This window comes from Thalassophryne amazonica, chromosome 4 (genome assembly GCF_902500255.1).
Source record: "Thalassophryne amazonica chromosome 4, fThaAma1.1, whole genome shotgun sequence".
In the NCBI taxonomy this organism is placed as follows: domain Eukaryota; kingdom Metazoa; phylum Chordata; class Actinopteri; order Batrachoidiformes; family Batrachoididae; genus Thalassophryne; species Thalassophryne amazonica.
The window spans coordinates 108,673,593-108,698,623 of NC_047106.1; the positions used below are offsets into that span (position 1 = coordinate 108,673,593).

General features: G+C 42.1%; 1 protein-coding gene across 1 annotated transcript in view; it reads left to right on the forward strand.

The window, feature by feature from the left end:
* Positions 1–25,031, forward strand: part of nbeab (neurobeachin b) — a 1,103,372-nt gene that overhangs the window by 860,563 nt on the left and 217,778 nt on the right. The window contains exons 41-42 of the mRNA XM_034168398.1: positions 21,959–22,076; positions 22,199–22,301. Coding sequence (XP_034024289.1) covers positions 21,959–22,076; positions 22,199–22,301 — 221 coding nt within the window. The remainder of the gene's footprint in view (positions 1–21,958; positions 22,077–22,198; positions 22,302–25,031) is intronic.

Genomic DNA, 25,031 nt, shown 5'->3' on the forward strand with positions numbered 1-25,031 from the left:
AAAGGCTGCGCTTGTCGGCCGTACCAGAGCCTTCCACTCGCCCCCTCGCTGCTCCCCCAGCCCTGAGCGTGACAGACCAAGAGCAGAGCACTGGTCCCTTCCTGGTGGTGTGATTAGATTGGGGCCGAAGTCTCCAGCTGGCAGGCCTGTCTGTGACTGGAGGCGGCCGTCCCCAGTGCTTGTCACTGCCTGACACCTCTGACAGGCAGGGGACAGCTTCAGCAGACAGGTTCATTAAATGGCATTTTTTACAGCTGGGCCTCTAAAAATGAGGGCTGGGCTTTGTCAAATCTCCAAGTCTACAGGGGCCCCTGTGTGTTGGTTTTAGACTAAAGCTTTGTTGTTATGACAAATTTTTTGATCGGGACTGTTTGAAATCAGCTCTTTTTTCCTCTCCTCTTTAACCTCTCTTCTGTTGACAGCGAGCCCTTTGGCCTGTACTTTGTCACAGCTGCAAAATCTTCACTTGAGCTCAGAAAGTAGAAATGGCTGCCAATGAAACATTATTATAATGACAATCAAATCAGACACTTCTTATTATTGTTGGTATGACGCATGTTTATTTTTTAGAACAAACACCCAAAACCAGCACACATTGTATTTTTTATTGACACTGAACAAAAATATAAATGCAACACTTTTGTTTTTTCTCCCAATTTTCATGAGCTGAACTCAAAGATCTAAAACATTTTCTATGCAAAGACCTATTTCTCTCAAATATTGTTCACAAATCTGTCTAAATCTGTTAGTGAGCACTTCTCCTTTCCAGAGATAATCCATCCCACCTCACGTGTGGCATATCAAGATGCTGATTAGACAGCATGATTATTGCACAGGTGTGCCTTAGGCAGGCCACAATAAAAGGCCACTCTGAAATGTTCAGTTTTGTCACACAGCACACTGCCACAGATGTTGCAAGTTTTGAGGCAGTGTGCAGTTGCCATGCAGAATGCAAGAATGTCCATCAGAGCTGTTGCCCGTGAATTGAATGCTCATTTCTGAACATTTCTGAATTGAATGTTCCTCCCACATCCAAAGACATGTGGGTTAGGTGGATTGGACACTTTAAATTATCTGTAGGTATGCGTGCAGATGTGAATGTGTTTCTATATGTAGCTCTGTGACAGACTGGAGTCCTGTCCAGGCTGTATTCCGCCTCACGCCCTATGACTGCTGGGATAGGCTCCAGTCCCCCGTGACCCTTAACTGGAGTAAGAAGTTGAAGATGACAGTGAGTGAGAGTGTTTCACTGTCTAGCTTCACGATTGCTTTCACTACCACAACTCAGGTTGCTTTCAAATGTGGTCACTTTTTTAATTGCCTGAGGAATGTTCTTAAACATGTTAAGCCTTATGCTCACTTTTAAGAATGTCGATCTGGGTATGTCATAGTTTGAAACAGTTTCCATACCTTAAAAACCATATAGGATCCGGCAGGGTGTCAGTGTTGACCCATGATGTTGTGGGATTGTGTCATGGTGCTGTTTTATCAATAGAGGGATTTTCTGGGCAACTTATATAAGGAAGGTAAGTTATATAAGTTGCCCAGTTGACAGGTTATATAACTTACCTTCCTGAGTTGAATAAAAGCTTTTGTTGAAGTTGAGTTTACTTATGTTTTTAAGGCAGCAATTGAATTTAAGTTTTTAAGCTGAAGCACCCTAATAATTTTTGCAGTGTAGGCGTGCCAGTTAGAGGTGGGCGGATCGATCCTAATATCGATAATATCGATACCAACGCTGGTATTGATATTGAGTGATCCTCGTGTAAAAAGATTGATACTCAAGCTTTTTTTCTCCTGCACGCACTGACTGCTGCACACGCAGATTCACCAAAGTCTACTCTCTGTCTGTAAGAGCAGCGTTGTGCTGTCACACAACACGGAGCAGCGCACCCTTGTATTGTGGTCTGTCAGCCCTCTACCTCAGGAGATTTTGTTTTAAGTTTTGTTGAGTGATATTTTTTTAAACAAAAATGTTGATTGTGATAAAGTATTTTGTTGTCACATACAATGTTTGGCGAAATTCTATCCTAGGTCTTTTGGATCCTGTTGTGAAAGTGTCGTGACACGGACCCACAACAGGGGGCGTAAATGAACGGACAATGGATAAGCCAAAAGTAACAATTTAATGTTGTGAATCGCACAACGACGTACAGACAATAACAATATGGTGGACTGTCAATTATACACCAGGTGACGTGTGGGCAGGCTCGACGATAGAAGACGCCTGGCGAGAGAAGAGCCGGATCCCACACAGCTTCCACTGCCAACGGAGCTGAAGAACACCGGAGCCGCCAAGCCCTGCGCCCCACCTGATTGGTAGTTGATTTCTCGGCGAGGAGGTGGAGTTGCAGTCCGGCCTTTATGGTGATGGTGATGAGTTGAATGAGTGACAGCTGGTGCTGATGATGAGTGACAGCTGTCACTCCCAGTGGCTCCGGCGCCCTCTCGTGCTTGAAGCCCACACTCCAAGCAGGGCGCCATCTGGTGGTGGTGGGCCAGCAGTACCTCCTCTTCAGTGGCCCACACAACAGATCCTTTGGATCTATGAAGCTTAAATATGAAAAAGTATTGGTATCGATATCGGCGATACTGGGCCTGTATTTACTTGGTATCGGATCAATACCAAAATTCCCGGTATCGCCCACCTCTAGTGCCAGTAAACCTGATTTAACAGTGACACACATTCATGGATGAACCACACATTCATCAAAAATGCTCTATTTTTTTCCTCAATTTATTTCTTTATTTTTCCATAATTAATTGTAATTGATAACTTAGTAAAATGTCCAACTTTTTAAAAACCTAGACACATTTAAAATGTCTTCATATGCATTCTGATCACTAGCAGTATTGATAAAGTAAGATGTTGAATCCTTCCCATGATGCATATCTGCATGATTTGCCTTTAAGCATTGCAATCAAAAGTCTCCTTCTGGAACATCTGGCTGCAGAAGACGAGGAGGCTAAAAAAAACAACTCTGCCTCCTAATGTGCTTACTGGCCCTCAGCAGTATGCTCACAGCTCCACAGTCATCCCTCCGTCTCGCCTCCTTTTCTATCCCACCTGCAGTCCGCACACTGTCTCCTCTGGGTCATGCTGTCTCTATGACAACTGTTTGAGTTGGGGGTTGCAGAGGTGTCAAACAGGGGCATTACTGGAAGGAGAGCACCAGAGATGCTATGCTGCACATTCAGCATCCACACTTAATCCAGTTTTAATTGAGCTCCAGAGAATTTGGATGTGGCACGGAGGTCGGGCACGAGCTATTCCAGAGAGAAATTAAGGCAGCCCGGCTCACGCTGCACTCTTCCAGCCTGTCACTATTTTAAATGAGCATTAGCATCAGACCTAACCCAGCTGAACATCTCACTCTGCTCCTCCCTGCCTGCTCCACCTCAGTCAGACCCCCCCCCCACCCCCCGCTCCCCAAACACACACCAACACACTAACGACGGCACTGTAAGGCTTCACCCCCTTACTGCCCTGTTATATCTTTATTCTCTCGCTCACACAGCCACTCTGATCTGGCCCTATGTGTGATTATAGCCTGGAGAGCTGATGAGGTTGCTCCCTGGTTCATCCTGTTGGACAAATTGTTCAGGCAGTGGAAAATGAGATGGAAAGGGGGAGGAAGGTGTGTGAGGGAACTATTCTCACCTGTCAGAGCAACTGTCTTTGGTTTTGGTGTGTGAATCCACAGAGGGATGCTGCACACACTGAAGAGCCTTTGTCTGTTCTCTCTTTGGCATGATGGTTTTTATGGATTATTTATGTGTTGTTGACCCAGAGGAGGGTGTTTTTCTTTTTTTTTTTTTTTTCTTTTGACCACGCGTTTTTATTGAGTGTTATGCACCAACTAAAAAAAGTATTAAACTCTATGAGAATGTGTAGAGTGGTGCCTGTTGCTTTGGAAAGTGCTACATGGTATAAAATGACCCAAATATTTTGATACAAATGGAAAATATGCACAAATAAGACAGAATGTAACGTAACACCGACTTTACAGTTTAAATAAAGTAAATGATCAAATTTGCAGTGTAAATTTTAGGTTAATAGACAAATGAGCATTCAAGGATTTCCAACCAGGAAGTTATGACCAGTAAACATTTAATGAGAGACTGTGGTATTGATTGTACTGGCAAAGTTGGTGTCTGTGCACCATAAACATATTCACTTTGGGGCGTCTGTGGGCATGTATTTGAAATTAAATGGTGCAATCTTACACATTATTTGGACCATTTTTTTTTTTTTTTGACTGCTTGATCAATTTCTTTTATCAGTATTTTTCAGATAAGACAGTTGTTTGTGGAACCTGAGCATGACCAGCAGAACTCCAAACTTACCATTTCAGTCACTATCATCATCATCACCTAAACTGTAAAATGTATCTTTGTTTCAGCCAACTCGGCTGCACACTCTTGAGTCAGTGGGCTCAGACAAAATCAGTCAAACTCAGTCTTGGTTTCAAAGTCAACGTGGTTCAAACTATATTAATTTATTTTTAAATATTACAAATAGTAAGTCAGTAATAATAATAATTACTACTATTATGCCCTAGTATTATTATTATTAACCCTCTGGGGCCGAATTATAAATAACTTTTTAATGATATGAAATAGAAACTTACTTTTTCTTTGGCGGAAAACTCTGTGTACCTTCGAGCCAGCCACTGGGTAGCTTTGTTCTCCTCATAGAAGCTGTTTGATGACGTGCGCAATGTGAGTGTCCAGTCGGAATTGGTTCACCGTCACATGGTTTTCCAAAATCCAATTGTAGGGCAGATTCACCTCATGTGAAAAGCCAAAGATAATTTTCAGGAGTGATATGTTACTTGTTGGCCCGTTTGAATAGCCCCCTGGGTGCTCCAATGAGTACATACTATTGGGCTCCAAATGCACCCTGTGCCATTATGCACAGCGATCATTGAACGCAGACGGAGCAGACAGAGAGCCTCTGATGACAATCTCACGTGCTCAAACAAAGAGTGTGTAACTATCAGGATTGCTCCATTAGTTTTCATGTGAATGTTACTGGATAACTCTGTTGCTTTTACCATGAAGACAAAAAAAAAAAACAAACAAACAAACAAACAAAAAAAAAAACGCATAGACCATTTTGTATATATTGTTATATTGTTATATTGTTCAAAATGTGCATTTGCGTTTATTGTTTGAACCTTTTTGTTGTACAGTCTTTCACACAAGACCTCAAGTTACCTTTATAAAGTGTCAAAACAGTTGTTTATTATAGTTTGCTGTGTGTTTTGAATAAATGTGTGTGGAAAATTTTCGCTTTACTTTTTCCTTCCTTATTTTTGATTGTAAACCTTTATTACACTTATAAAACACAACAAAAGCATATATATTATGAAAGCACAGGTTGTCCTGAAAACAAAGAGACATAAAACTTGATTGTGGGATGCAGGGAGAGCTGTTAACAGCAATAATAAAACATTTATGCCAGGCGAGTGAACTGTCCAAAAAATGCCCTCGGACCCCAGAGGGTTAATAATAATAATAATAGGGCAGTGGCTAGACTTTGCTTGGAATGGGTCTAGAATGGAGAAGTAAGGCGTCTCTTTCCCTCCACTAGTCTAGGTGCTCACCTTGGGCAAGTGTCAGTACACCCTAAGCCTCCGTTTGTCTGTGGTTACGGCGTGCATGCTCACCAATCTGGTGTGTACCCATCGATAAAACCAGGATATGTCTTAAAACTACTTCCAAGGATGCTGGTGGCAGGGTGTACCTGGCGCTCTGTGGCAGAGAATCCCTCTAGGTCAATGGCACATCAACAGATGGCATGCAGAAGACCCTGAAAGTTTGTCAACAGATGCCATCATCCGGCAGGATTACTGCCACTGTGGGGCAACCTCAATGTCTGCCAAATCTGAGGCACACCCATGTACCAATTGACACTTGACCTGCAGGTCCAGAGAGGCAAAGCAGTGGGGGCATGACACGGCTTGACTTAATTACTGTGCAAGGCATTATGTGAGAGGAGGACATAAGTCCTGTGGCGATGGGATGAATGTGATGGTAGCAGGTCTGAGAAACTGGAAGCTATTAGCAAGATTCTTGCACATAGGCGGCTCACATTTGATAGTCGCAGCTCAACTGAAGATCTGGGTGACAGTAGGCTGAGGCAGCAGTGTGAGCGTCTAGGCTGCCCTATTTATGGATAGCACGGCCTGCCCTGGTACGGGGTGCCCCTTGAAAAGTTGGGGTAAAGAAAGCTTGCCCAGAACTACCAGGCTGGCTTACCATGACCAGCAGATCTTCACAACACTGGTAATCAAAGCAAGAAACTGAAATTAACAGTCGCTACCTGGAATGTCTGCTGGACAATGACACTAGACCTGGGAGATGTACAACTCTCATTGCAAAAGAACTGGAGTGCTATAACATCAATATTTCTGCTCTGCAACAAACAAGGCTGCAGGGTCAAGGTCAACTCCAAAAGGAAAAATACACATTCTTTTGGAGTGGAAGAGCAGATGAGATGAGAGAAGCAGGTGTTGCCTTTGCCATCACCAATCAATTTGCCAAGAAACTGCCATCAAGCTGGCAAGCATGGTGGAAAAGCAGAGAGCATATAATAAACACCTTAAAGAGAACACAGCAACTACAGAAGGAGCCTTTAAGCTGGGACTCTGGAGAGGGCAGCCGCATCTTCTCTCTTCTATATCTCCTCTATCTCTGCTCTAACCTTTAAAGTCCCTACTTCATCGGACTATGAATTCTTCAAACTATATTTGGATTAACCATGGAATTGATCAGCTGGTCTCGAATGCTATTGACACCATTTTTTCAACAAGGAAATCAGGGCTGGAGTACCCTGCATGCCCAGATGGACCTACCCTGCGGGCTATGTTCTTGACGCCTGGGAGAAGTGCTGAGTTGCGTGCTTGGTACCACTTTCTGTGGAGGACATTGAAGACTTATTTATATTTGGTTTTATAATGGGAGGGCTGGTGCTTATCGGTTTATGTGCTGCCCTGACCTATCGGAGAATTGACAACACAGCTGCTACCAGAACCATGACCCTCACCTGTCCGTCATGATTAATGAGTTGGGCAAGGCAGTACAGTCTCAGACTGCATTACCCTTAAACTCAGACATAAGTTGGAAAACATCTCGGAACAAATGTACACCTTGCAAAGGAAGATGTCCAAGACCAGGGAATACTCATAAATTGGATTTGGTCAGTCATAAGAGCTGTAAATGGTGTTTCTCTGCTTAACTCTAAACATGGCAGGTGTATCAGCCTCCAAAGGTCAAAAAGCCCTGCTGTTTTCCTCCAGAAGAATCTCTACAGCCTTGGTGAACCATTTGGCTGCCCCTCTTATCTTTCTGTCCTCCCCTGCAGTCTGATGTTGTCAAGGCAACTCCAGATGTTATGCACACACTGACAGAAACTGATACAAACTCATCTGACTGATACAGACTCATCTTATTTGCTCTCACTGCGGTATTGTATCACTTCCTGTTCCGGAGCACAGCGGTGTTTTTCTGTATCTGTTAGCTGTTTAATCTGCGCAGTTAGATTGATCTAGTTATCTAGATTACGATTTGTTTCCCAGTGTAATCTTTACGTGCCTTAACTAAAGCACTCCTTCTGCTGAATCACCTCTAAATTATTTACACATTATTCACTTTGCGTGTTTTTAGGAATCCGCTAGCTTAGCGTAGCTACTAGCTCTTAGCCGATTTAGCATGGCGGCTTCTCCTGTCTCTCCCGCACTTTTCTGCTCTGGGTGTGAAATGTTTAGTTATTCCTCGGCCTCCTTTAGCAGTAACGGTACTTGTAATAAGTGTAGCTTATTCGTAGCTTTGGAGGCCAGGCTGGGCGAATTGGAGACTCGGCTCCGCACCGTGGAAAATTCTACAGCTAGCCAGGCCCCTATAGTCGGTGCGGACCAAGGTAGCTTAGCCGCCGTTAGTTACCCCCCTGGCAGATCCAGAGCAGCCGGGAAAGCAGGCCGACTGGGTGACTGTGAGGAGGAAGCGTAGCCCTAAACAGAAGCCCCGTGTAGACCGCCAACCCGTTCACATCTCTAACCGTTTTTCCCCACTCGACGACACACCTGCCGAAGATCAAACTCTGGTTATTGGCGACTCTGTTTTGAGAAATGTGAAGTTAGCGACACCAGCAACCATAGTCAATTGTCTTCCGGGGGCCAGAGCAGGCGACATTGAAGGAAATTTGAAACTGCTGGCTAAGGCTAAGCGTAAATTTGGTAAGATTGTAATTCACGTCGGCAGTAATGACACCCGGTTACGCCAATCGGAGGTCACTAAAATTAACATTAAATCGGTGTGTAACTTTGCAAAAACAATGTCGGACTCTGTAGTTTTCTCTGGGCCCCTCCCCAATCAGACCGGGAGTGACATGTTTAGCCGCATGTTCTCCTTGAATTGCTGGCTGTCTGAGTGGTGTCCAAAAAATGAGGTGGGCTTCATAGATAATTGGCAAAGCTTCTGGGGAAAACCTGGTCTTGTTAGGAGAGACGGCATCCATCCCACTTTGGATGGAGCAGCTCTCATTTCTAGAAATCTGGCCAATTTTCTTAAATCCTCCAAACCGTGACTATCCAGGGTTGGGACCAGGAAGCAGAGTTGTAGTCTTACACACCTCTCTGCAGCTTCTCTCCCCCTGCCATCCCCTCATTACCCCATCCCCGTAGAGACGGTGCCTGCTCCCAGACTACCAATAACCAGCAAAAATCTATTTAAGCATAAAAATTCAAAAAGAAAAAATAATATAGCACCTTCAACTGCACCACAGACTAAAACAGTTAAATGTGGTCTATTAAACATTAGGTCTCTCTCTTCTAAGTCCTTGTTGGTAAATGATATAATAATTGATCAACATATTGATTTATTCTGCCTTACAGAAACCTGGTTACAGCAGGATGAATATGTTAGTTTAAATGAGTCAACACCCCCGAGTCACACTAACTGTCAGAATGCTCATAGCACGGGCCGGGGCAGAGGATTAGCAGCAATCTTCCATTCCAGCTTATTAATTAATCAAAAACCCAGACAGAGCTTTAATTCATTTGAAAGCTTGACTCTTAGTCTTGTCCATCCAAATTGGAAGTCCCAAAAACCAATTTTATTTGTTATTATCTATCGTCCACCTGGTCGTTACTGTGAGTTTCTCTGTGAATTTTCAGACCTTTTGTCTGACTTAGTGCTTAGCTCAGATAAGATAATTATAGTGGGCGATTTTAACATCCACACAGATGCTGAGAATGACAGCCTCAACACTGCATTTAATCTATTATTAGACTCTATTGGCTTTGCTCAAAAAGTAAACGAGTCCACCCACCACTTTAATCATATCTTAGATCTTGTTCTGACTTATGGTATGGAAATAGAAGACTTAACAGTATTCCCTGAAAACTCCCTTCTGTCTGATCATTTCTTAATAACATTTACATTTACTCTGATGGACTACCCAGCAGTGGGGAATAAGTTTCATTACACTAGAAGTCTTTCAGAAAGCGCTGTAACTAGGTTTAAGGATATGATTCCTTCTTTATGTTCTCTAATGCCATATACCAACACAGTGCAGAGTAGCTACCTAAACTCTGTAAGTGAGATAGAGTATCTCGTCAATAGTTTTACATCCTCATTGAAGACAACTTTGGATGCTGTAGCTCCTCTGACAAAGAGAGCTTTAAATCAGAAGTGCCTGACTCCGTGGTATAACTCACAAACTCGTAGCTTAAAGCAGATAACCCGTAAGTTGGAGAGGAAATGGCGTCTCACTAATTTAGAAGATCTTCACTTAGCCTGGAAAAAGAGTCTGTTGCTCTATAAAAAAGCCCTCTGTAAAGCTAGGACATCTTTCTACTCATCACTAATTGAAGAAAATAAGAACAACCCCAGGTTTCTTTTCAGCACTGTAGCCAGGCTGACAAAGAGTCAGAGCTATATTGAGCTGAGTATTCCATTAACTTTAACTAGTAATGACTTCATGACTTTCTTTGCTAACAAAATTTTAACTATTAGAGAAAAAATTACTCATAACCATCCCAAAGATGTATCGTTATCTTTGGCTGCTTTCAGTGATGCCGGTATTTGGTTAGACTCTTTGTCTCCGATTGTTCTGTCTGAGTTATTTTCATTAGTTACTTCATCCAAACCATCAACATGTTTATTAGACCCCATTCCTACCAGGCTGCTCAAGGAAGCCCTACCATTATTTAATGCTTCGATCTTAAATATGATCAATCTATCTTTGTTCGTTGGCTATGTACCACAGGCTTTTAAGGTGGCAGTAATTAAACCATTACTTAAAAAGCCATCACTTGACCCAGCTATCTTAGCTAATTATAGGCCAATCTCCAACCTTCCTTTTCTCTCAAAAATTCTTGAAAGGGTAGTTGTAAAACAGCTAACTGATCATCTGCAGAGGAATGGTCTATTTGAAGAGTTTCAGTCAGGTTTTAGAATTCATCATAGTACAGAAACAGCATTAGTGAAGGTTACAAATGATCTTCTTATGGCCTCGGACAGTGGACTCATCTCTGTGCTTGTTCTGTTAGACCTCAGTGCTGCTTTTGATACTGTTGATCATAAAATTTTATTACAGAGATTAGAGCATGCCATAGGTATTAAAGGCACTGCGCTGCGGTGGTTTGAATCATATTTGTCTAATAGATTACAATTTGTTCATGTAAATGGGGAATCTTCTTCACAGACTAAAGTTAATTATGGAGTTCCACAAGGTTCTGTGCTAGGACCAATTTTATTCACTTTATACATGCTTCCCTTAGGCAGTATTATTAGACGGTATTGCTTAAATTTTCATTGTTACGCAGATGATACCCAGCTTTATCTATCCATGAAACCAGAGGACACACACCAATTAGCTAAACTGCAGGATTGTCTTACAGACATAAAGACATGGATGACCTCTAATTTCCTGCTTTTAAACTCAGATAAAACTGAAGTTATTGTACTTGGCCCCACAAATCTTAGAAACATGGTGTCTAACCAGATCCTTACTCTGGATGGCATTACCCTGAGCTCTAGTAATACTGTGAGAAATCTTGGAGTCATTTTTGATCAGGATATGTCATTCAAAGCGCATATTAAACAAATATGTAGGACTGCTTTTTTGCATTTATGCAATATCTCTAAAATCAGAAAGGTCTTGTCTCAGAGTGATGCTGAAAAACTAATTCATGCATTTATTTCCTCTAGGCTGGACTATTGTAATTCATTATTATCAGGTTGTCCTAAAAGTTCCCTAAAAAGCCTTCAGTTAATTCAAAATGCTGCAGCTAGAGTACTGACGGGGACTAGAAGGAGAGAGCATATCTCACCCATATTGGCCTCTCTTCATTGGCTTCCTGTTAATTCTAGAATAGAATTTAAAATTCTTCTTCTTACTTATAAGGTTTTGAATAATCAGGTCCCATCTTATCTTAGGGACCTCGTAGTACCATATCACCCCAATAGAGCGCTTCGCTCTCAGACTGCAGGCTTACTTGTAGTTCCTAGGGTTTGTAAGAGTAGAATGGGAGGCAGAGCCTTCAGCTTTCAGGCTCCTCTCCTGTGGAACCAGCTCCCAATTCAGATCAGGGAGACAGACACCCTCTCTACTTTTAAGATTAGGCTTAAAACTTTCCTTTTTGCTAAAGCTTATAGTTAGGGCTGGATCAGGTGACCCTGAACCATCCCTTAGTTATGCTGCTATAGACGTAGACTGCTGGGGGGTTCCCATGATGCATTGTTTCTTTCTCTTTTTGCTCTGTATGCACCACTCTGCATTTAATCATTAGTGATTGATCTCTGCTCCCCTCCACAGCATGTCTTTTTCCTGGTTCTCTCCCTCAGCCCCAACCAGTCCCAGCAGAAGACTGCCCCTCTCTGAGCCTGGTTCTGCTGGAGGTTTCTTCCTGTTAAAAGGGAGTTTTTCCTTCCCACTGTAGCCAAGTGCTTGCTCACAGGGGGTCGTTTTGACCGTTGGGGTTTTACATAATTATTGTATGGCCTTGCCTTACAATATAAATATAAACAGTTGCGATTTGGCGCTATATAAAAAAAATTGATTGATTGATTGATTATTTGCACACATGACGCATGCCTCCTCTCCCCCCACTCCTACCACCCCTCCTTGCTTCCACCCTGCCACTCGCCTCTGAGCTTGTGGCTGTGCGGGATACTGCTGCGGCCACCCCACACTCACATTGCCTCATTTCGGATGACGGACTGTCTTTAAGTTTAGCGTACATAAACAATCAAATGTATATGCATGGTTGTTTTAATTCTGATGTGTGCCAATATTACGTTCAACTAGTAATAAATGTGGATTAGTTGCTGTATTTTTGTCTGAGGTGATTGGGTGTGAAGATAATTTTTGTTGCATTTTTAACTTTGTTGCACTTTATCTATCTATCTATCTATCTATCTATCTATCTATCTATCTATCTATCTATCTATCTATCTATCTATCTATCTATCTATCTATCTATCTATCTATCTATCTATCTATCTATCTATCTATCACTACCAATTGGAACATCTGAAAGAATAATGACTTTGCATGTACCAACCAGCACTTCCTGTCCATGTTTTGCGTTTACACACCAACCATATATTCCATTGAGGATAAAGAAGCCTTCTACCAGTGTCTGGTGGTAGTTGTGGACAAAGTACCCAAAGAAGACAAAGAAGACAAAGAAGACTCCTCATCCTTGGGGACTTCAATGCTAGAGTGGGGAACAATCATATTACCTGTGAAGGTGCTATTGGGAAGTTTGGGAAAGGAAAGAACTCCAATGGGGAACTATTGCTGAACATTTGTACCCACCATGAGCTGTGCATTTCCAACACAGTTTTCTATCAACCAGAGAAGAACTACTTCACTTGGAAGCACTCAAAATCTAGACACCCTTACATGCTGGACTGTGTTATCACTCGCAAGTCCAATATATCAGAAATCCTTACCAATAAGTTAGGTGCATAATGTTCAACCGACCTCTACATGGTGCATTTGCAGGATAGACTCAGGCTGTTCCTTCCAAGACTCAAGAAATCAGTAAATGCCCCATCCAGGAAAATAGACATGAGCATGCTCAGATACACAGAACATCAGGAAAGACTGGCTTCTGCTCTTGCTACTGCCTTGGATGCCAACAATGTGGGTAGTGCTGATGTTGAGGAACTTTGGAAGAGACTGAAACAAACTGCTTACTCCACAGCTGAATAAATATTTGATTATTCAAGGAGAAAATCACCAGAATGGTTTCAAGAAAATGAGATCCAATGTTTACTTGCAGAAAAGCAGAGAGCCTATAATAAACACCTTAAAGAGAACACAGCAACTACAGAGGCAGCCTTTAAGAGCATCAAGATCAAAGTGCAGAGTGACATTAGATCCATGAAGGACAAGTGGTGGAACAATTTAGCAGAAGAGCTCCAAGAGATGGCAGACAAGAATGACTCACATGGTCTATTCCATAGGCTAAAGGCCATCTATGGACCCACAAGCAACATTGTGACACCAATATGGAATGCAGATGGCAGCTAACTGCTCCCCAACCTGGTCGACATTAAAGCAAGATGGAAGGAACACTTTTGTAATCCTCTCAACCAACTGGGCACAGCAGATCCAGATGCTTGCAACATGATTCGACAAAGGGAAATCACAGAAGAGCTCTCAACACCCATTACTCACCGGCAAAGCACCTGGTCAAGATGGTATCAGCTGATCTATAGAAGAATGGAGGCCAAAGCCTAAAAAAAATAATTACTCAGGTTATACAATGCATGCTGGACATGTATGTCACAAGACTTTAAAGATGTAGTCATAGTAACCAATCAATCAATCAATCAATTTTTTTTATATAGCGCCAAATCACAACAAACAGTTGCCCCAAGGCGCTTTATATTGTAAGGCAAGGCCATACAATAATTATGTAAAACCCCAACGGTCAAAACGACCCCCTGTGAGCAAGCACTTGGCTACAGTGGGAAGGAAAAACTCCCTTTTAACAGGAAGAAACCCCCAGCAGAACCAGGCTCAGGGAGGGGCAGTCTTCTGCTGGGACTGGTTGGGGCTGAGGGAGAGAACCAGGAAAAAGACATGCTGTGGAGGGGAGCAGAGATCGATCACTAATGATTAAATGCAGAGTGGTGCATACAGAGCAAAAAGAGAAAGAAACAGTGCATCATGGGAACCCCCCAGCAGTCTACGTCTATAGCAGCATAACTAAGGGATGGTTCAGGGTCACCTGATCCAGCCCTAACTATAAGCTTTAGCAAAAAGGAAAGTTTTAAGCCTAATCTTAAAAGTAGAGAGGGTGTCTGTCTCCCTGATCTGAATTGGGAGCTGGTTCCACCGGAGAGGAGCCTGAAAGCTGAAGGCTCTGCCTCCCATTCTACTCTTACAAACCCTAGGAACTACAAGTAAGCCTGCAGTCTGAGAGCGAAGCGCTCTATTGGGGTGATATGGTACTACGAGGTCCCTAAGATAAGATGGGACCTGATTATTCAAAACCTTATAAGTAAGAAGAAGAATTTTAAATTCTATTCTAGAATTAACAGGAAGCCAATGAAGAGAGGCCAATATGGGTGAGATATGCTCTCTCCTTCTAGTCCCCGTCAGTACTCTAGCTGCAGCATTTTGAATTAACTGAAGGCTTTTTAGGGAACTTTTAGGACAACCTGATAATAATGAATTACAATAGTCCAGCCTAGAGGAAATAAATGCATGAATTAGTTTTTCAGCATCACTCTGAGACAAGACCTTTCTGATTTTAGAGATATTGCGTAAATGCAAAAAAGCAGTCCTACATATTTGTTTAATATGCGCTTTGAATGACATATCCTGATCAAAAATGACTCCAAGATTTCTCACAGTATTACTAGAGGTCAGGGTAATGCCATCCAGAGTAAGGATCTGGTTAGACACCATGTTTCTAAGATTTGTGGGGCCAAGTACAATAACTTCAGTTTTATCTGAGTTTAAAAGCAGGAAATTAGAGGTCATCCATGTCTTTATGTCTGTAAGACAATCCTGCAGTTTAGCTAATTGGTGTGTGTCCTCTGGCTTCATGGATAGATAAAGCTGGGTATCATCTGCGTAACAATGAAAATTTAAGCAATACCGTCTAATAATACTGCCTAAGGGAAGCATATATAAAGTGAATAAAATTGGTCCTAGCACAGAACCTTGTGGAACTCCATAATTAACTTTAGTCTGTGAAGAAGATTCCCCATTTACATGAACAAATTGTAATCTATTAGACAAATATGATTCAAACCACCGCAGCGCAGTGCCTTTAATACCTATGGCATGCTCTAATCTCTGTAATAAAATTTTATGGTCAACAGTATCAAAGCAGCACTGAGGTCTAACAGAACAAGCACAGAGATGACTCCACTGTCCGAGGCCATAAGAAGATCATTTGTAACCTTCACTAATGCTGTTTCTGTACTATGATGAATTCTAAAACCTGACTGAAACTCTTCAAATAGACCATTCCTCTGCAGATGATCAGTTAACTGTTTTAGAACTACCCTTTCAAGAATTTTTGAGAAAAAAGGAAGGTTGGAGATTGGCCTATAATTAGCTAAGATAGCTGGGTCAAGTGATGGCTTTTTAAGTAATGGTTTAATTACTGCCACCTTAAAAGCCTGTGGTACATAGCCAACTAACAAAGATAGATTGATCATATTTAAGATCGAAGCATTAATAATGGTAGGGCTTCCTTGAGCAGCCTGGTAGGAATGGGGTCTAATAAACATGTTGATGGTTTGGATGAAGTAACTAATGAAAATAACTCAGACAGAACAATCGGAGAGAAAGAGTCTAACCAAATACCGGCATCACTGAAAGCAGCCAAAGATAACGATACGTCTTTGGGATGGTTATGAGTAATTTTTTCTCTAATAGTTAAAATTTTGTTAGCAAAGAAAGTCATGAAGTCATTACTAGTTAAAGTTAATGGAATACTCAGCTCAATAGAGCTCTGACTCTTTGTCAGCCTGGCTACAGTGCTGAAAAGAAACCTGGGGTTGTTCTTATTTTCTTCAATTAGTGATGAGTAGAAAGATGTCCTAGCTTTACGGAGGGCTTTTTTATAGAGCAACAGACTCTTTTTCCAGGCTAAGTGAAGATCTTCTAAATTAGTGAGACGCCATTTCCTCTCCAACTTACGGGTTATCTGCTTTAAGCTACGAGTTTGAGAGTTATACCACGGAGTCAGACACTTCTGATTTAAAGCTCTCTTTTTCAGAGGAGCTACAGCATCCAAAGTTGTCTTCAATGAGGATGTAAAACTATTGACGAGATACTCTATCTCCCTTACAGAGTTTAGGTAGCTACTCTGCACTGTGTTGTTATATGGCATTAGAGAACATAAAGAAGGAATCATATCCTTAAACCTAGTTACAGCGCTTTCTGAAAGACTTCTAGTGTAATAAAACTTATTCCCTACTGCTGGGTAGTCCATCAGAGTAAATGTAAATGTTATTAAGAAATGATCAGACAGAAGGGAGTTTTCAGGGAATACTGTTAAGTCTTCTATTTCCATACCATAAGTCAGAACAAGATCTAAGATATGATTAAAGTGGTGGGTGGACTCATTTACTTTTTGAGCAAAGCCAATAGAGTCTAATAATAGATTAAATGCAGTGTTGAGGCTGTCATTCTCAGCATCTGTGTGGATGTTAAAATCGCCCACTATAATTATCTTATCTGAGCTAAGCACTAAGTCAGACAAAAGGTCTGAAAATTCACAGAGAAACTCACAGTAACGACCAGGTGGACGATAGATAATAACAAATAAAACTGGTTTTTGGGACTTCCAATTTGGATGGACAAGACTAAGAGACAAGCTTTCAAATGAATTAAAGCTCTGTCTGGGTTTTGATTAATTAATAAGCTGGAATGGAAGATTGCTGCTAATCCTCCGCCCCGGCCCGTGCTACGAGCATTCTGACAGTTAGTGTGACTCGGGGGTGTTGACTCATTTAAACTAACATATTCATCCTGCTGTAACCAGGTTTCTGTTAGGCAGAATCACCTACAAGAAAAAGGGTCTACGTAGTCATTCTGGTAATCACTGTTGTAGCTCCTTACTGTCTACTGCTTGCAAGATCCTGGCCAATATCATTTAAATCGCATTAAGAAAATGTCAGAGGAGGTGCTACCTGAAAGACAGTGCAGATTCAGAGCTGGTTGATCAACCACAGACATGATTTTCAACTCCACAAAAAGGCCATTAAACAACAGCAAAATTTGCATGTACTTGTAGTCTTTGTGGATTTCTATAAGGCCTTTGATACCGTGCATAGAGAGACACTCTGAAAGATTTTAGAATTATATGGCTGCCCAGAGAAGATAGTGAAGAACAACAAGTGCTTTCACGAAGGAATGTCTGGGCAGGTCTCAAGTGGTGGCGACATCAGTGATGCATTTATGATCAACCATGGAGTCAAACCAGGGTGAGTCCTGGCTCCCACACTCTTCACACTTTACCTGGCAGCAGTTCTGGAAACATTGTTTCCAGAACTGCTGCCAAGCGTAGAACTGTGTTCATTTATTTTTTTAAAATCCCCTGGCTGCTCACTTCTGCTTGCAGACGACGAGAGAGAATGCACACTTTTTAGTGAATCAAGTTTAACTGACTAACGAAATTGTTTAATAAAATCTTGGAAAGTGAGAGGATGCCTGAGGAGTGGAGACAAAGTGTGCTGGTGCCTATTTTTAAGAACAAGGGTGATATGCAGAGCTGAAATAACTACAGAGGCATAGCTACAGTAGTTACAGCAGTTGATGGGACAGAGTAGTAGAAGCTAGGCTTAGAAAACAGGTGAAGATCTGTGAGCAGCAATATGGTTTCATGCTGAGAAAGAGCACTACAATGCAATGTTTGCTCTGAGAGTACTGGTAGAGAAGTATAGAGAAGGCCAGAAGGAGTGACATTGTGTGTTTCTAGCTTTAGAGAAAACTTCTGACAGGGTGCCAAGAGAAGAGTTGTGGTATTGTATGAGGAAGTCCGGAGTGGCAGAGAAGTATGTGAGGGTAGTGAGGGACATGTGCAAGGATAGTGTGACAGCATTGAGATGTGCAGTAGGAATGACAGACTCATTCAAGGTGGAGGTGGGTTTACACCAAGGATCAGCTCTGAGTCTTCTCTTGTTTGCAGTGGTGATGAACAGGTTGATGGATGAGATCAGACAGGAGTCTACATGGACTATGATGTTTGCAGATGACATTGTGATCTGTAGTGAGAGCAGAGAACAGGTTGAGTCTAGCCTGGAAAGGTGGAGATATGCTCTGGAGAGAAGTGGAATGAAAGTCAGTAGGAGCAAGACTGAGTACATGTGTGTGAATGAGAGTGGAATAGTGTAGTTACAAGGAGTAGAAGTGGTGAAACTAGATGAATTTAAATAGTTGGGATCAACTGTCCAACGTAATGGTGAATGTGGTAGAGAGGTGAAGAAAAGAGTGTAGGCAGGGTGGAGTGGTTGGACAAAGTTGGCGGGAGTGATTTGTGACTGAAGAATATCTAAAAGAGTGAAGGGGAAAGTTTACAAGTCAACAGTGAGACCAGCTATGTTATACAGCTTAGAGATGGTGGCACTAAAAAAAAGACAGGAGGCAGAGCTGGAGGTGGCAGAGCTGATGATGTTGGGATTCTCTCTGGGAGTGACAAGAATGGACAGGATTAGGAATGAACATATCAGAGGGATAGCTCAGGTGGGATGGTTTGGAGACAAAGTCAGAGAGGTGAGACTGAGGGACCCAGGGTATATAGGAAGAAGGATACTGAGGAAGGAGCCACCAGGCAGGAGGAGAAGAAGGAGTACAAAGAGGAAATGGTAAATGGGCTGCATTTATATAGTGCTTTTCCATCTGCATCAACGAGGCTGATCGGGCTCCTGCAAAGCCCCCTGCTGCAAACAAATACGCAGCCATCAAGAATCACCTCCTCAAAACTTTTGAACTGTCAGACACTGAAAGGCCCAGCAGGCTCTTCTCTCTGCACAGGCTGGAGGACAGCAAGCCCTTCAGAGTTCATGGACAGAGTGCTGCAGCTCCTAAGAGGACACCAGCAGGACTTTTTGTGCAGCAACTCCCTTCTCAGGTGCGTGCAGCGCTGGAACAACACCAGGATCATGGACTGCCATGCTCTGGTGGAGGAGGCCGACAGAATCTTCCTGGCCAGCCAGTACCATTGCATGACAGCAGCCGCACTTGCCCCATCACACGCAGGTGCAGAAGCCTCATACCACACACCAGCATTGCTGCAGAGGAGCTGCATCTCTCCAGCACAGCAGCGCTCACAAACTGGCTTCCGTGCTGTATAAAAATTTTCAGCTGGTCGAACAAAGTTGAACTAAACGCTAACGTTACAAAAACTAAGCAAACGATAAGAAACCGTCAAGAACGACACCAAAATGAAATAAAGACGAACTGAGGTTTTCGGTGGCATTTGTTCAAATTTTTCGATAGTTTAAAAATCCTGACGAAGCGCCAGCTGCAGGAACGAAGCTGCGCGAAGGTTAAACGATGCCAATGAAAGTCCAGATTTCAAGTTTCGTTTTGGCTTCGTTGTCCTTCGTTAGTGCCATGTGACCGCCTTTAGGACATGTCGTCTTTGGATGAATTTTTCTGTGGTTTCAGCATATAATCTGTTCCTGAAAAAGTTTTGGTAAACATACAGAACTGCACATTCACTTGTTTTCCCAGTATAGTGCCAAGTCATAGCAGACACCTCAAGGCACTTTGCATAAAGTGTAAAAAAGGTAAATGGACTGTATTTTATATAACATAGAGTGCTGCCATGCAAGGTGCGCACTACACACTGGGAAGAACTAGGGGATTAAGGACCTTGGCCGAGGGCCCTTAGTGATTTTCCAGTCTGGCTGGGTTTCAAACTGAGGATCCTCTCGTCTGAAGCCCAGCACTTAACCACTAGACCATAACCTCCCCTCCCCTGTAGGTAGAGATCGTACTCTGTACTATATAATTTACAAAACAAGCACTTGGTGATGTTAACAAGAAGAAAACTTCTTTGAACAGCAAAAAAACAAACAGAATCAACCTCTGTGGAAGGACCATCTGTCATGACAGGCCATGCTGGAGTACTGCAATACCAACTTCAGAGATACTACACAAATAAAAATAAAAATGTTGTGATGTTTGTCGCAAACATGTTTGTAAACATTTTGCACAAGTTTGGCTTTTTTTGGTTGAATTATATACTGATTCATTCATTCTCATCCACTTTTCTGGGTCTGGGTCAAGTGGCAGCAGAGGAAGCAGCTCACCCCACACTTCCCTATCCTCGGCCAAGTCCTGTAACTCTTCCTGGAGGATCTCAAGGTGTGCCCAAGTCAGCTGGGAAATATAATCTCTCCAGCGTGTCGTAGGTCTTCCCTGGGGCCTCCTCCCAATTGAACGTGCCTGGAAGAGGCCCTTAAGGAAATAACTAGGGGGGCATCCTCACCAGGTGTCCGAACCACCTCAACTGGCTCCTCTCGATGCGAAGAAGCAGCGGATCTACTCTGAGAGCTTCATAGATAGTCGAGCTTCTGATCTTGTCCAGAGGTGTAAGCATAAGATACCCGACATACCGTAAGATACCCATAAGTGTAAGATACCTGACAGAGGGAGGGGTTTGTGTGCTCCAGTGATCCTGGGAGTTGTGTTGTCTGGAGCATTAGCTTCTGGTAGGGCCACCCTTGACAAATTGGCCCCATGTGAGGAGGCAGACAAAGGGCAATTTTTATGACCCTTTATGATTGACACAGTTAGGGATGGAGTCACCTCACCCGAATTAGGGAGACTGGATCCTCCTCCTGGTGCCAGGCCTTGGGTGGTTTGGTGTGCACTCAGAGGCAAGCACCTGGTGGCCAGGTCTACCACCATGGGATGCGGTTGGGCTCAGCCTGAAGAAACAGCACAGTGTCATCTCCATGTGGGCTCACTGCCTGCAGGGAGTTGAATGTCTGGTGTGCTGCTTTTCTGGCAGTGGACAGAGGCGAATGCCCACATGGACTGACGCTTGTTTATGAATTACACATTTTTGGGTCATTTGTGGGCGCTGAATCTGAATCTGGTGTTAGTTTTACCAATCACATCACGTTTTTGAGATGTGAAATCATATTTCTCATATCAAGCATTGAAGCAAAAGCTGCAGTATCGCACACCTCTTCGGCGCCATAAACAATATTATGGCTCTTGTTTGCTGTCCAATCATTTGGACCTTGTGTTGATAACATTAAATCCAAAATAATCTCAAAGTTGTCCAGGAAATTCTTATTTATTTATTTATTAAAGATGGGAACACTTCAAAGGAGTAATTGATAGCTTAATATTGCCATGGCATTTATGTTATGAAGGGAACCCAGTTTTATTTTTTCTTCTTTGTTCAGTATTTAACTAGATGATGGCTGAAGACACAGTTAAACTTGATTCCTTGAGCAAACAGAACATGTAATGACAGAAATCATGCAGCTGAACCACCGTGTGCTCAGAATGATGGGATAGTTGAACATATAACACCAAGGAGAAGGTTATAGTCCCACTGAGAAAGACTGTGCTCTTGAGTTCCTGATTGAGTGGTATTTACTTATGTAACCAATAGTGGCCACGAGGACCCTGCGATGACCAACAAAGCTTCATAAATCACATGCAAATAAAATGCTTACTTGACATATGTGTGTTTTGTTGCAAAGGATCGTGAAACCAATCATTCTATCCAGAAGTAATATGTAGCTCATACAGTTTAACTCCCTGGGGGGGGACTTCCTTCAAGGAATAGTTTTGTTTTATTTTGTTTGTTTGTTTGTTTTTTTGCTGTGCTGTCCGGGGTTTTAGTGATAAGCGATAAACAGCAGCCTGATGGTTCCCAGGGCTCATATAGGACTGACTTTCTTCCTCTCGCTCTCTCTCTCACTCTCTTGATTCTTTCTGCTCTTGTAGGTGTTACCATACACTGAGGGTTTACATGGGAAGTGGATGTTCAGTGAGATCCGGGCAGTTTTTTCCAGACGATACCTTCTGCAGAACACAGCAATGGAGGTCTTTATGGCCAACAGAAGTGAGCGGTAGTGCCTTCATAGATAAATAAATGTTTCCCTGATATTGATCACTAAAGGTTCTCTCTCTCTCTCTCTCTCTCTCTCTCTCTCTCTCTCTCTCTCTCTCTCTCGCTCTCTGCAGCATCAGTCATGTTCAACTTTCCTGACCAGGCCACAGTAAAGAAGATAGTCTACAGTCTTCCTCGAGTTGGAGTGGGCACCAGCTATGGTCTTCCACAAGCCAGGTGGGTCACAGATGCCAAAACAGAATCAGTAGGACATTTGTACAAAATACAATACACAGTAAAACTTGCCTAAACCGTCATTGTACAAACCGGATATTCGCACTCACCAGACAAAAGCAAAAGTCCCAATGCTTTTGTATGGTTTTCCATGTAATAATCACCATATATAATGGATTTTGTATAATGGATTGTCGTTCACATCGGACAAAACATCCTGTCTGAGTGCAATGCATTTCCATTAAAAACCCCTCACATGTACCGGACAGAGCAGTGTGGGGGTGTCCAGTAACAGAGATACAATATGAAGTTCAGCACTGACACTCGCCGATTCAAGGAAAGTGGATACCGTATTTTTGTGATTAAAAGATTGGGCGTTTATTTTTTTCAAACCATTTTCAGACCCATTGCTTCAACAAGGCAGGGTCTAATTCAAGGTCAGTGATTATTAACAAACTGTTGCTTGCTGCCTGCACTATAATATGGTGTTATGTTTCACACATATCCCTGGGTGTGGTGAACCAAAGAGCTTTAGATCACAGCCCCTCTGCAAGGCTGCAAACCAGCACACCTGCTAAATGCCAGACGCTGCAAAGGGCTGGGATTGGTCACTTTTCCGGTTTCACTCTTTACCATCATATTTTAAAAGATATTGCTGTGCGCCCGTCAATTACATTTCAATCATGGATCAAATATATTTGGCAGAAAAGTGCTCAAATACAACCAACTTCACAACATGGAGTCAGAATAAGATGCTCAAATGACCTGCAATTCATGGAGGAAATTGAACACCTTACCTTTGGTTTGGATGTTGATGACTGTATAAAGAAGCTCATTGAGGGACAACTTAATCCAGAAAAAGCCACATGTGGCAAATTGCATAAAGACACGATGGAGAACTTTAAAAGATTAATGCGCACATCAATGTCATTGCATGGCCATGGAATTGCAGAGTTGCAGAAGTATCAGTCAGGTTTTAGATATTAAGGTATCACTCTGCAGCGGACTTAGAAAAAGAGTGACTCATCCAAATATAATCTTTTTAATGCACATAATGCCCGGTGCTTTTTTATAAGCAGACATTTTTTTAGATGAAGTTTTGACCCAGTCATTAAATGAGGCAGGTCCCGATTCAGAATTCCCCATAGATCATTCGGTGCCTCCTGTCTGTAACTAATCCATTGCATACATTAACGGATTTTATGCTTTTTATACACATAACAGAGTTCATCCATTTCATAGATATAACAGATTTTGATTATAATGGACAAAATTCGCTGGTCCACCTGAATCCATTATGTGCTAGTTTTACTATACAGTACAGACAATATTTGAGCATTTCTGTTGTGTACATTTCCTTCTCCGTGTTGAGCATTGGAGTGACGGTGGAGCTTGGCCTAGGGCAAATACATTTGAAGTCCCATTGTTGCAGCCACTGGAGAGTCTGTGCACTGACCCTGACTAAACTGACCTAATTCTCTGACTGGAGAGTATTCAGCAGCCAGGCCACTGACCACACCGAAAACCACACATTCCCTTTAGGCTCTCAAAGTACTAACAGGCCTGTTTGTACTTTGCTGTAAAACAGGCACACCCCATGAAGATGAATGTAAATCTACAGATATTGTACTCTTTTTGCACCAAATAGTTTGTCCATCAGTTCTCAGTGAAGTTATACTTTGCAAATGTGAATATTTTTGCATTATCTGTTGTGATAACTGGCTATATTATATTATAAATATAACGCAATGCTAAAATACCCTGAGTTGTATGAGAATTGCCTTCTTTATAATTTGTAGTTGCTTAAATGGTATCCCAGTGCAAAGTATCTATCTATCTATCTATCTATCTATCTATCTATCTATCTATCTATCTATCTATCTATCTATCTATCTATCTATCTATCTATCTATCTATCTATCTATCTATCTATCTATCTATCTATCTATCTATCTATCTATCTATCTATCTATCTATCTATCTATCTATCTATCTATCTATCTATCTATCTATCTATCTATCTATCTATCTATCTATCTATCTATCTATCTATCTATCTAACATCTGTGAAATGTGTTGTAAATGACTAGAGGTGTATTAGGTTCCAAAAATAGCATTTTCAGTTTAGAAGTGTTATTTCTCACTAGTTTTTACAGAATATATGAGAAACATGTTATATAAACACATAAATGAAGCATTTTAGAGAGACCTGCCACTGACATCACAGTACCGCTCTACTCTTATTGGCTGTCACCTCCGCCACTCCAAAAAAAAAAAAGAAAAATTGGAACAGATGAAAACCGAATGTGACTTTTGAACTTCTTAATCAATCAATCAATCAATCAATCAATTTTTTTTATATAGCGCCAAATCACAACAAACAGTTGCCCCAAGGCGCTTTATATTGTAAGGCAAGGCCATACAATAATTATGTAAAACCCCAACGGTCAAAACGACCCCCTGTGAGCAAGCACTTGGCTACAGTGGGAAGGAAAAACTCCCTTTTAACAGGAAGAAACCTCCAGCAGAACCAGGCTCAGGGAGGGGCAGTCTTCTGCTGGGACTGGTTGGGGCTGAGGGAGAGAACCAGGAAAAAGACATGCTGTGGAGGGGAGCAGAGATCGATCACTAATGATTAAATGCAGAGTGGTGCATACAGAGCAAAAAGAGAAAGAAACAGTGCATCATGGGAACCCCCCCAGCAGTCTACGTCTATAGCAGCATAACTAAGGG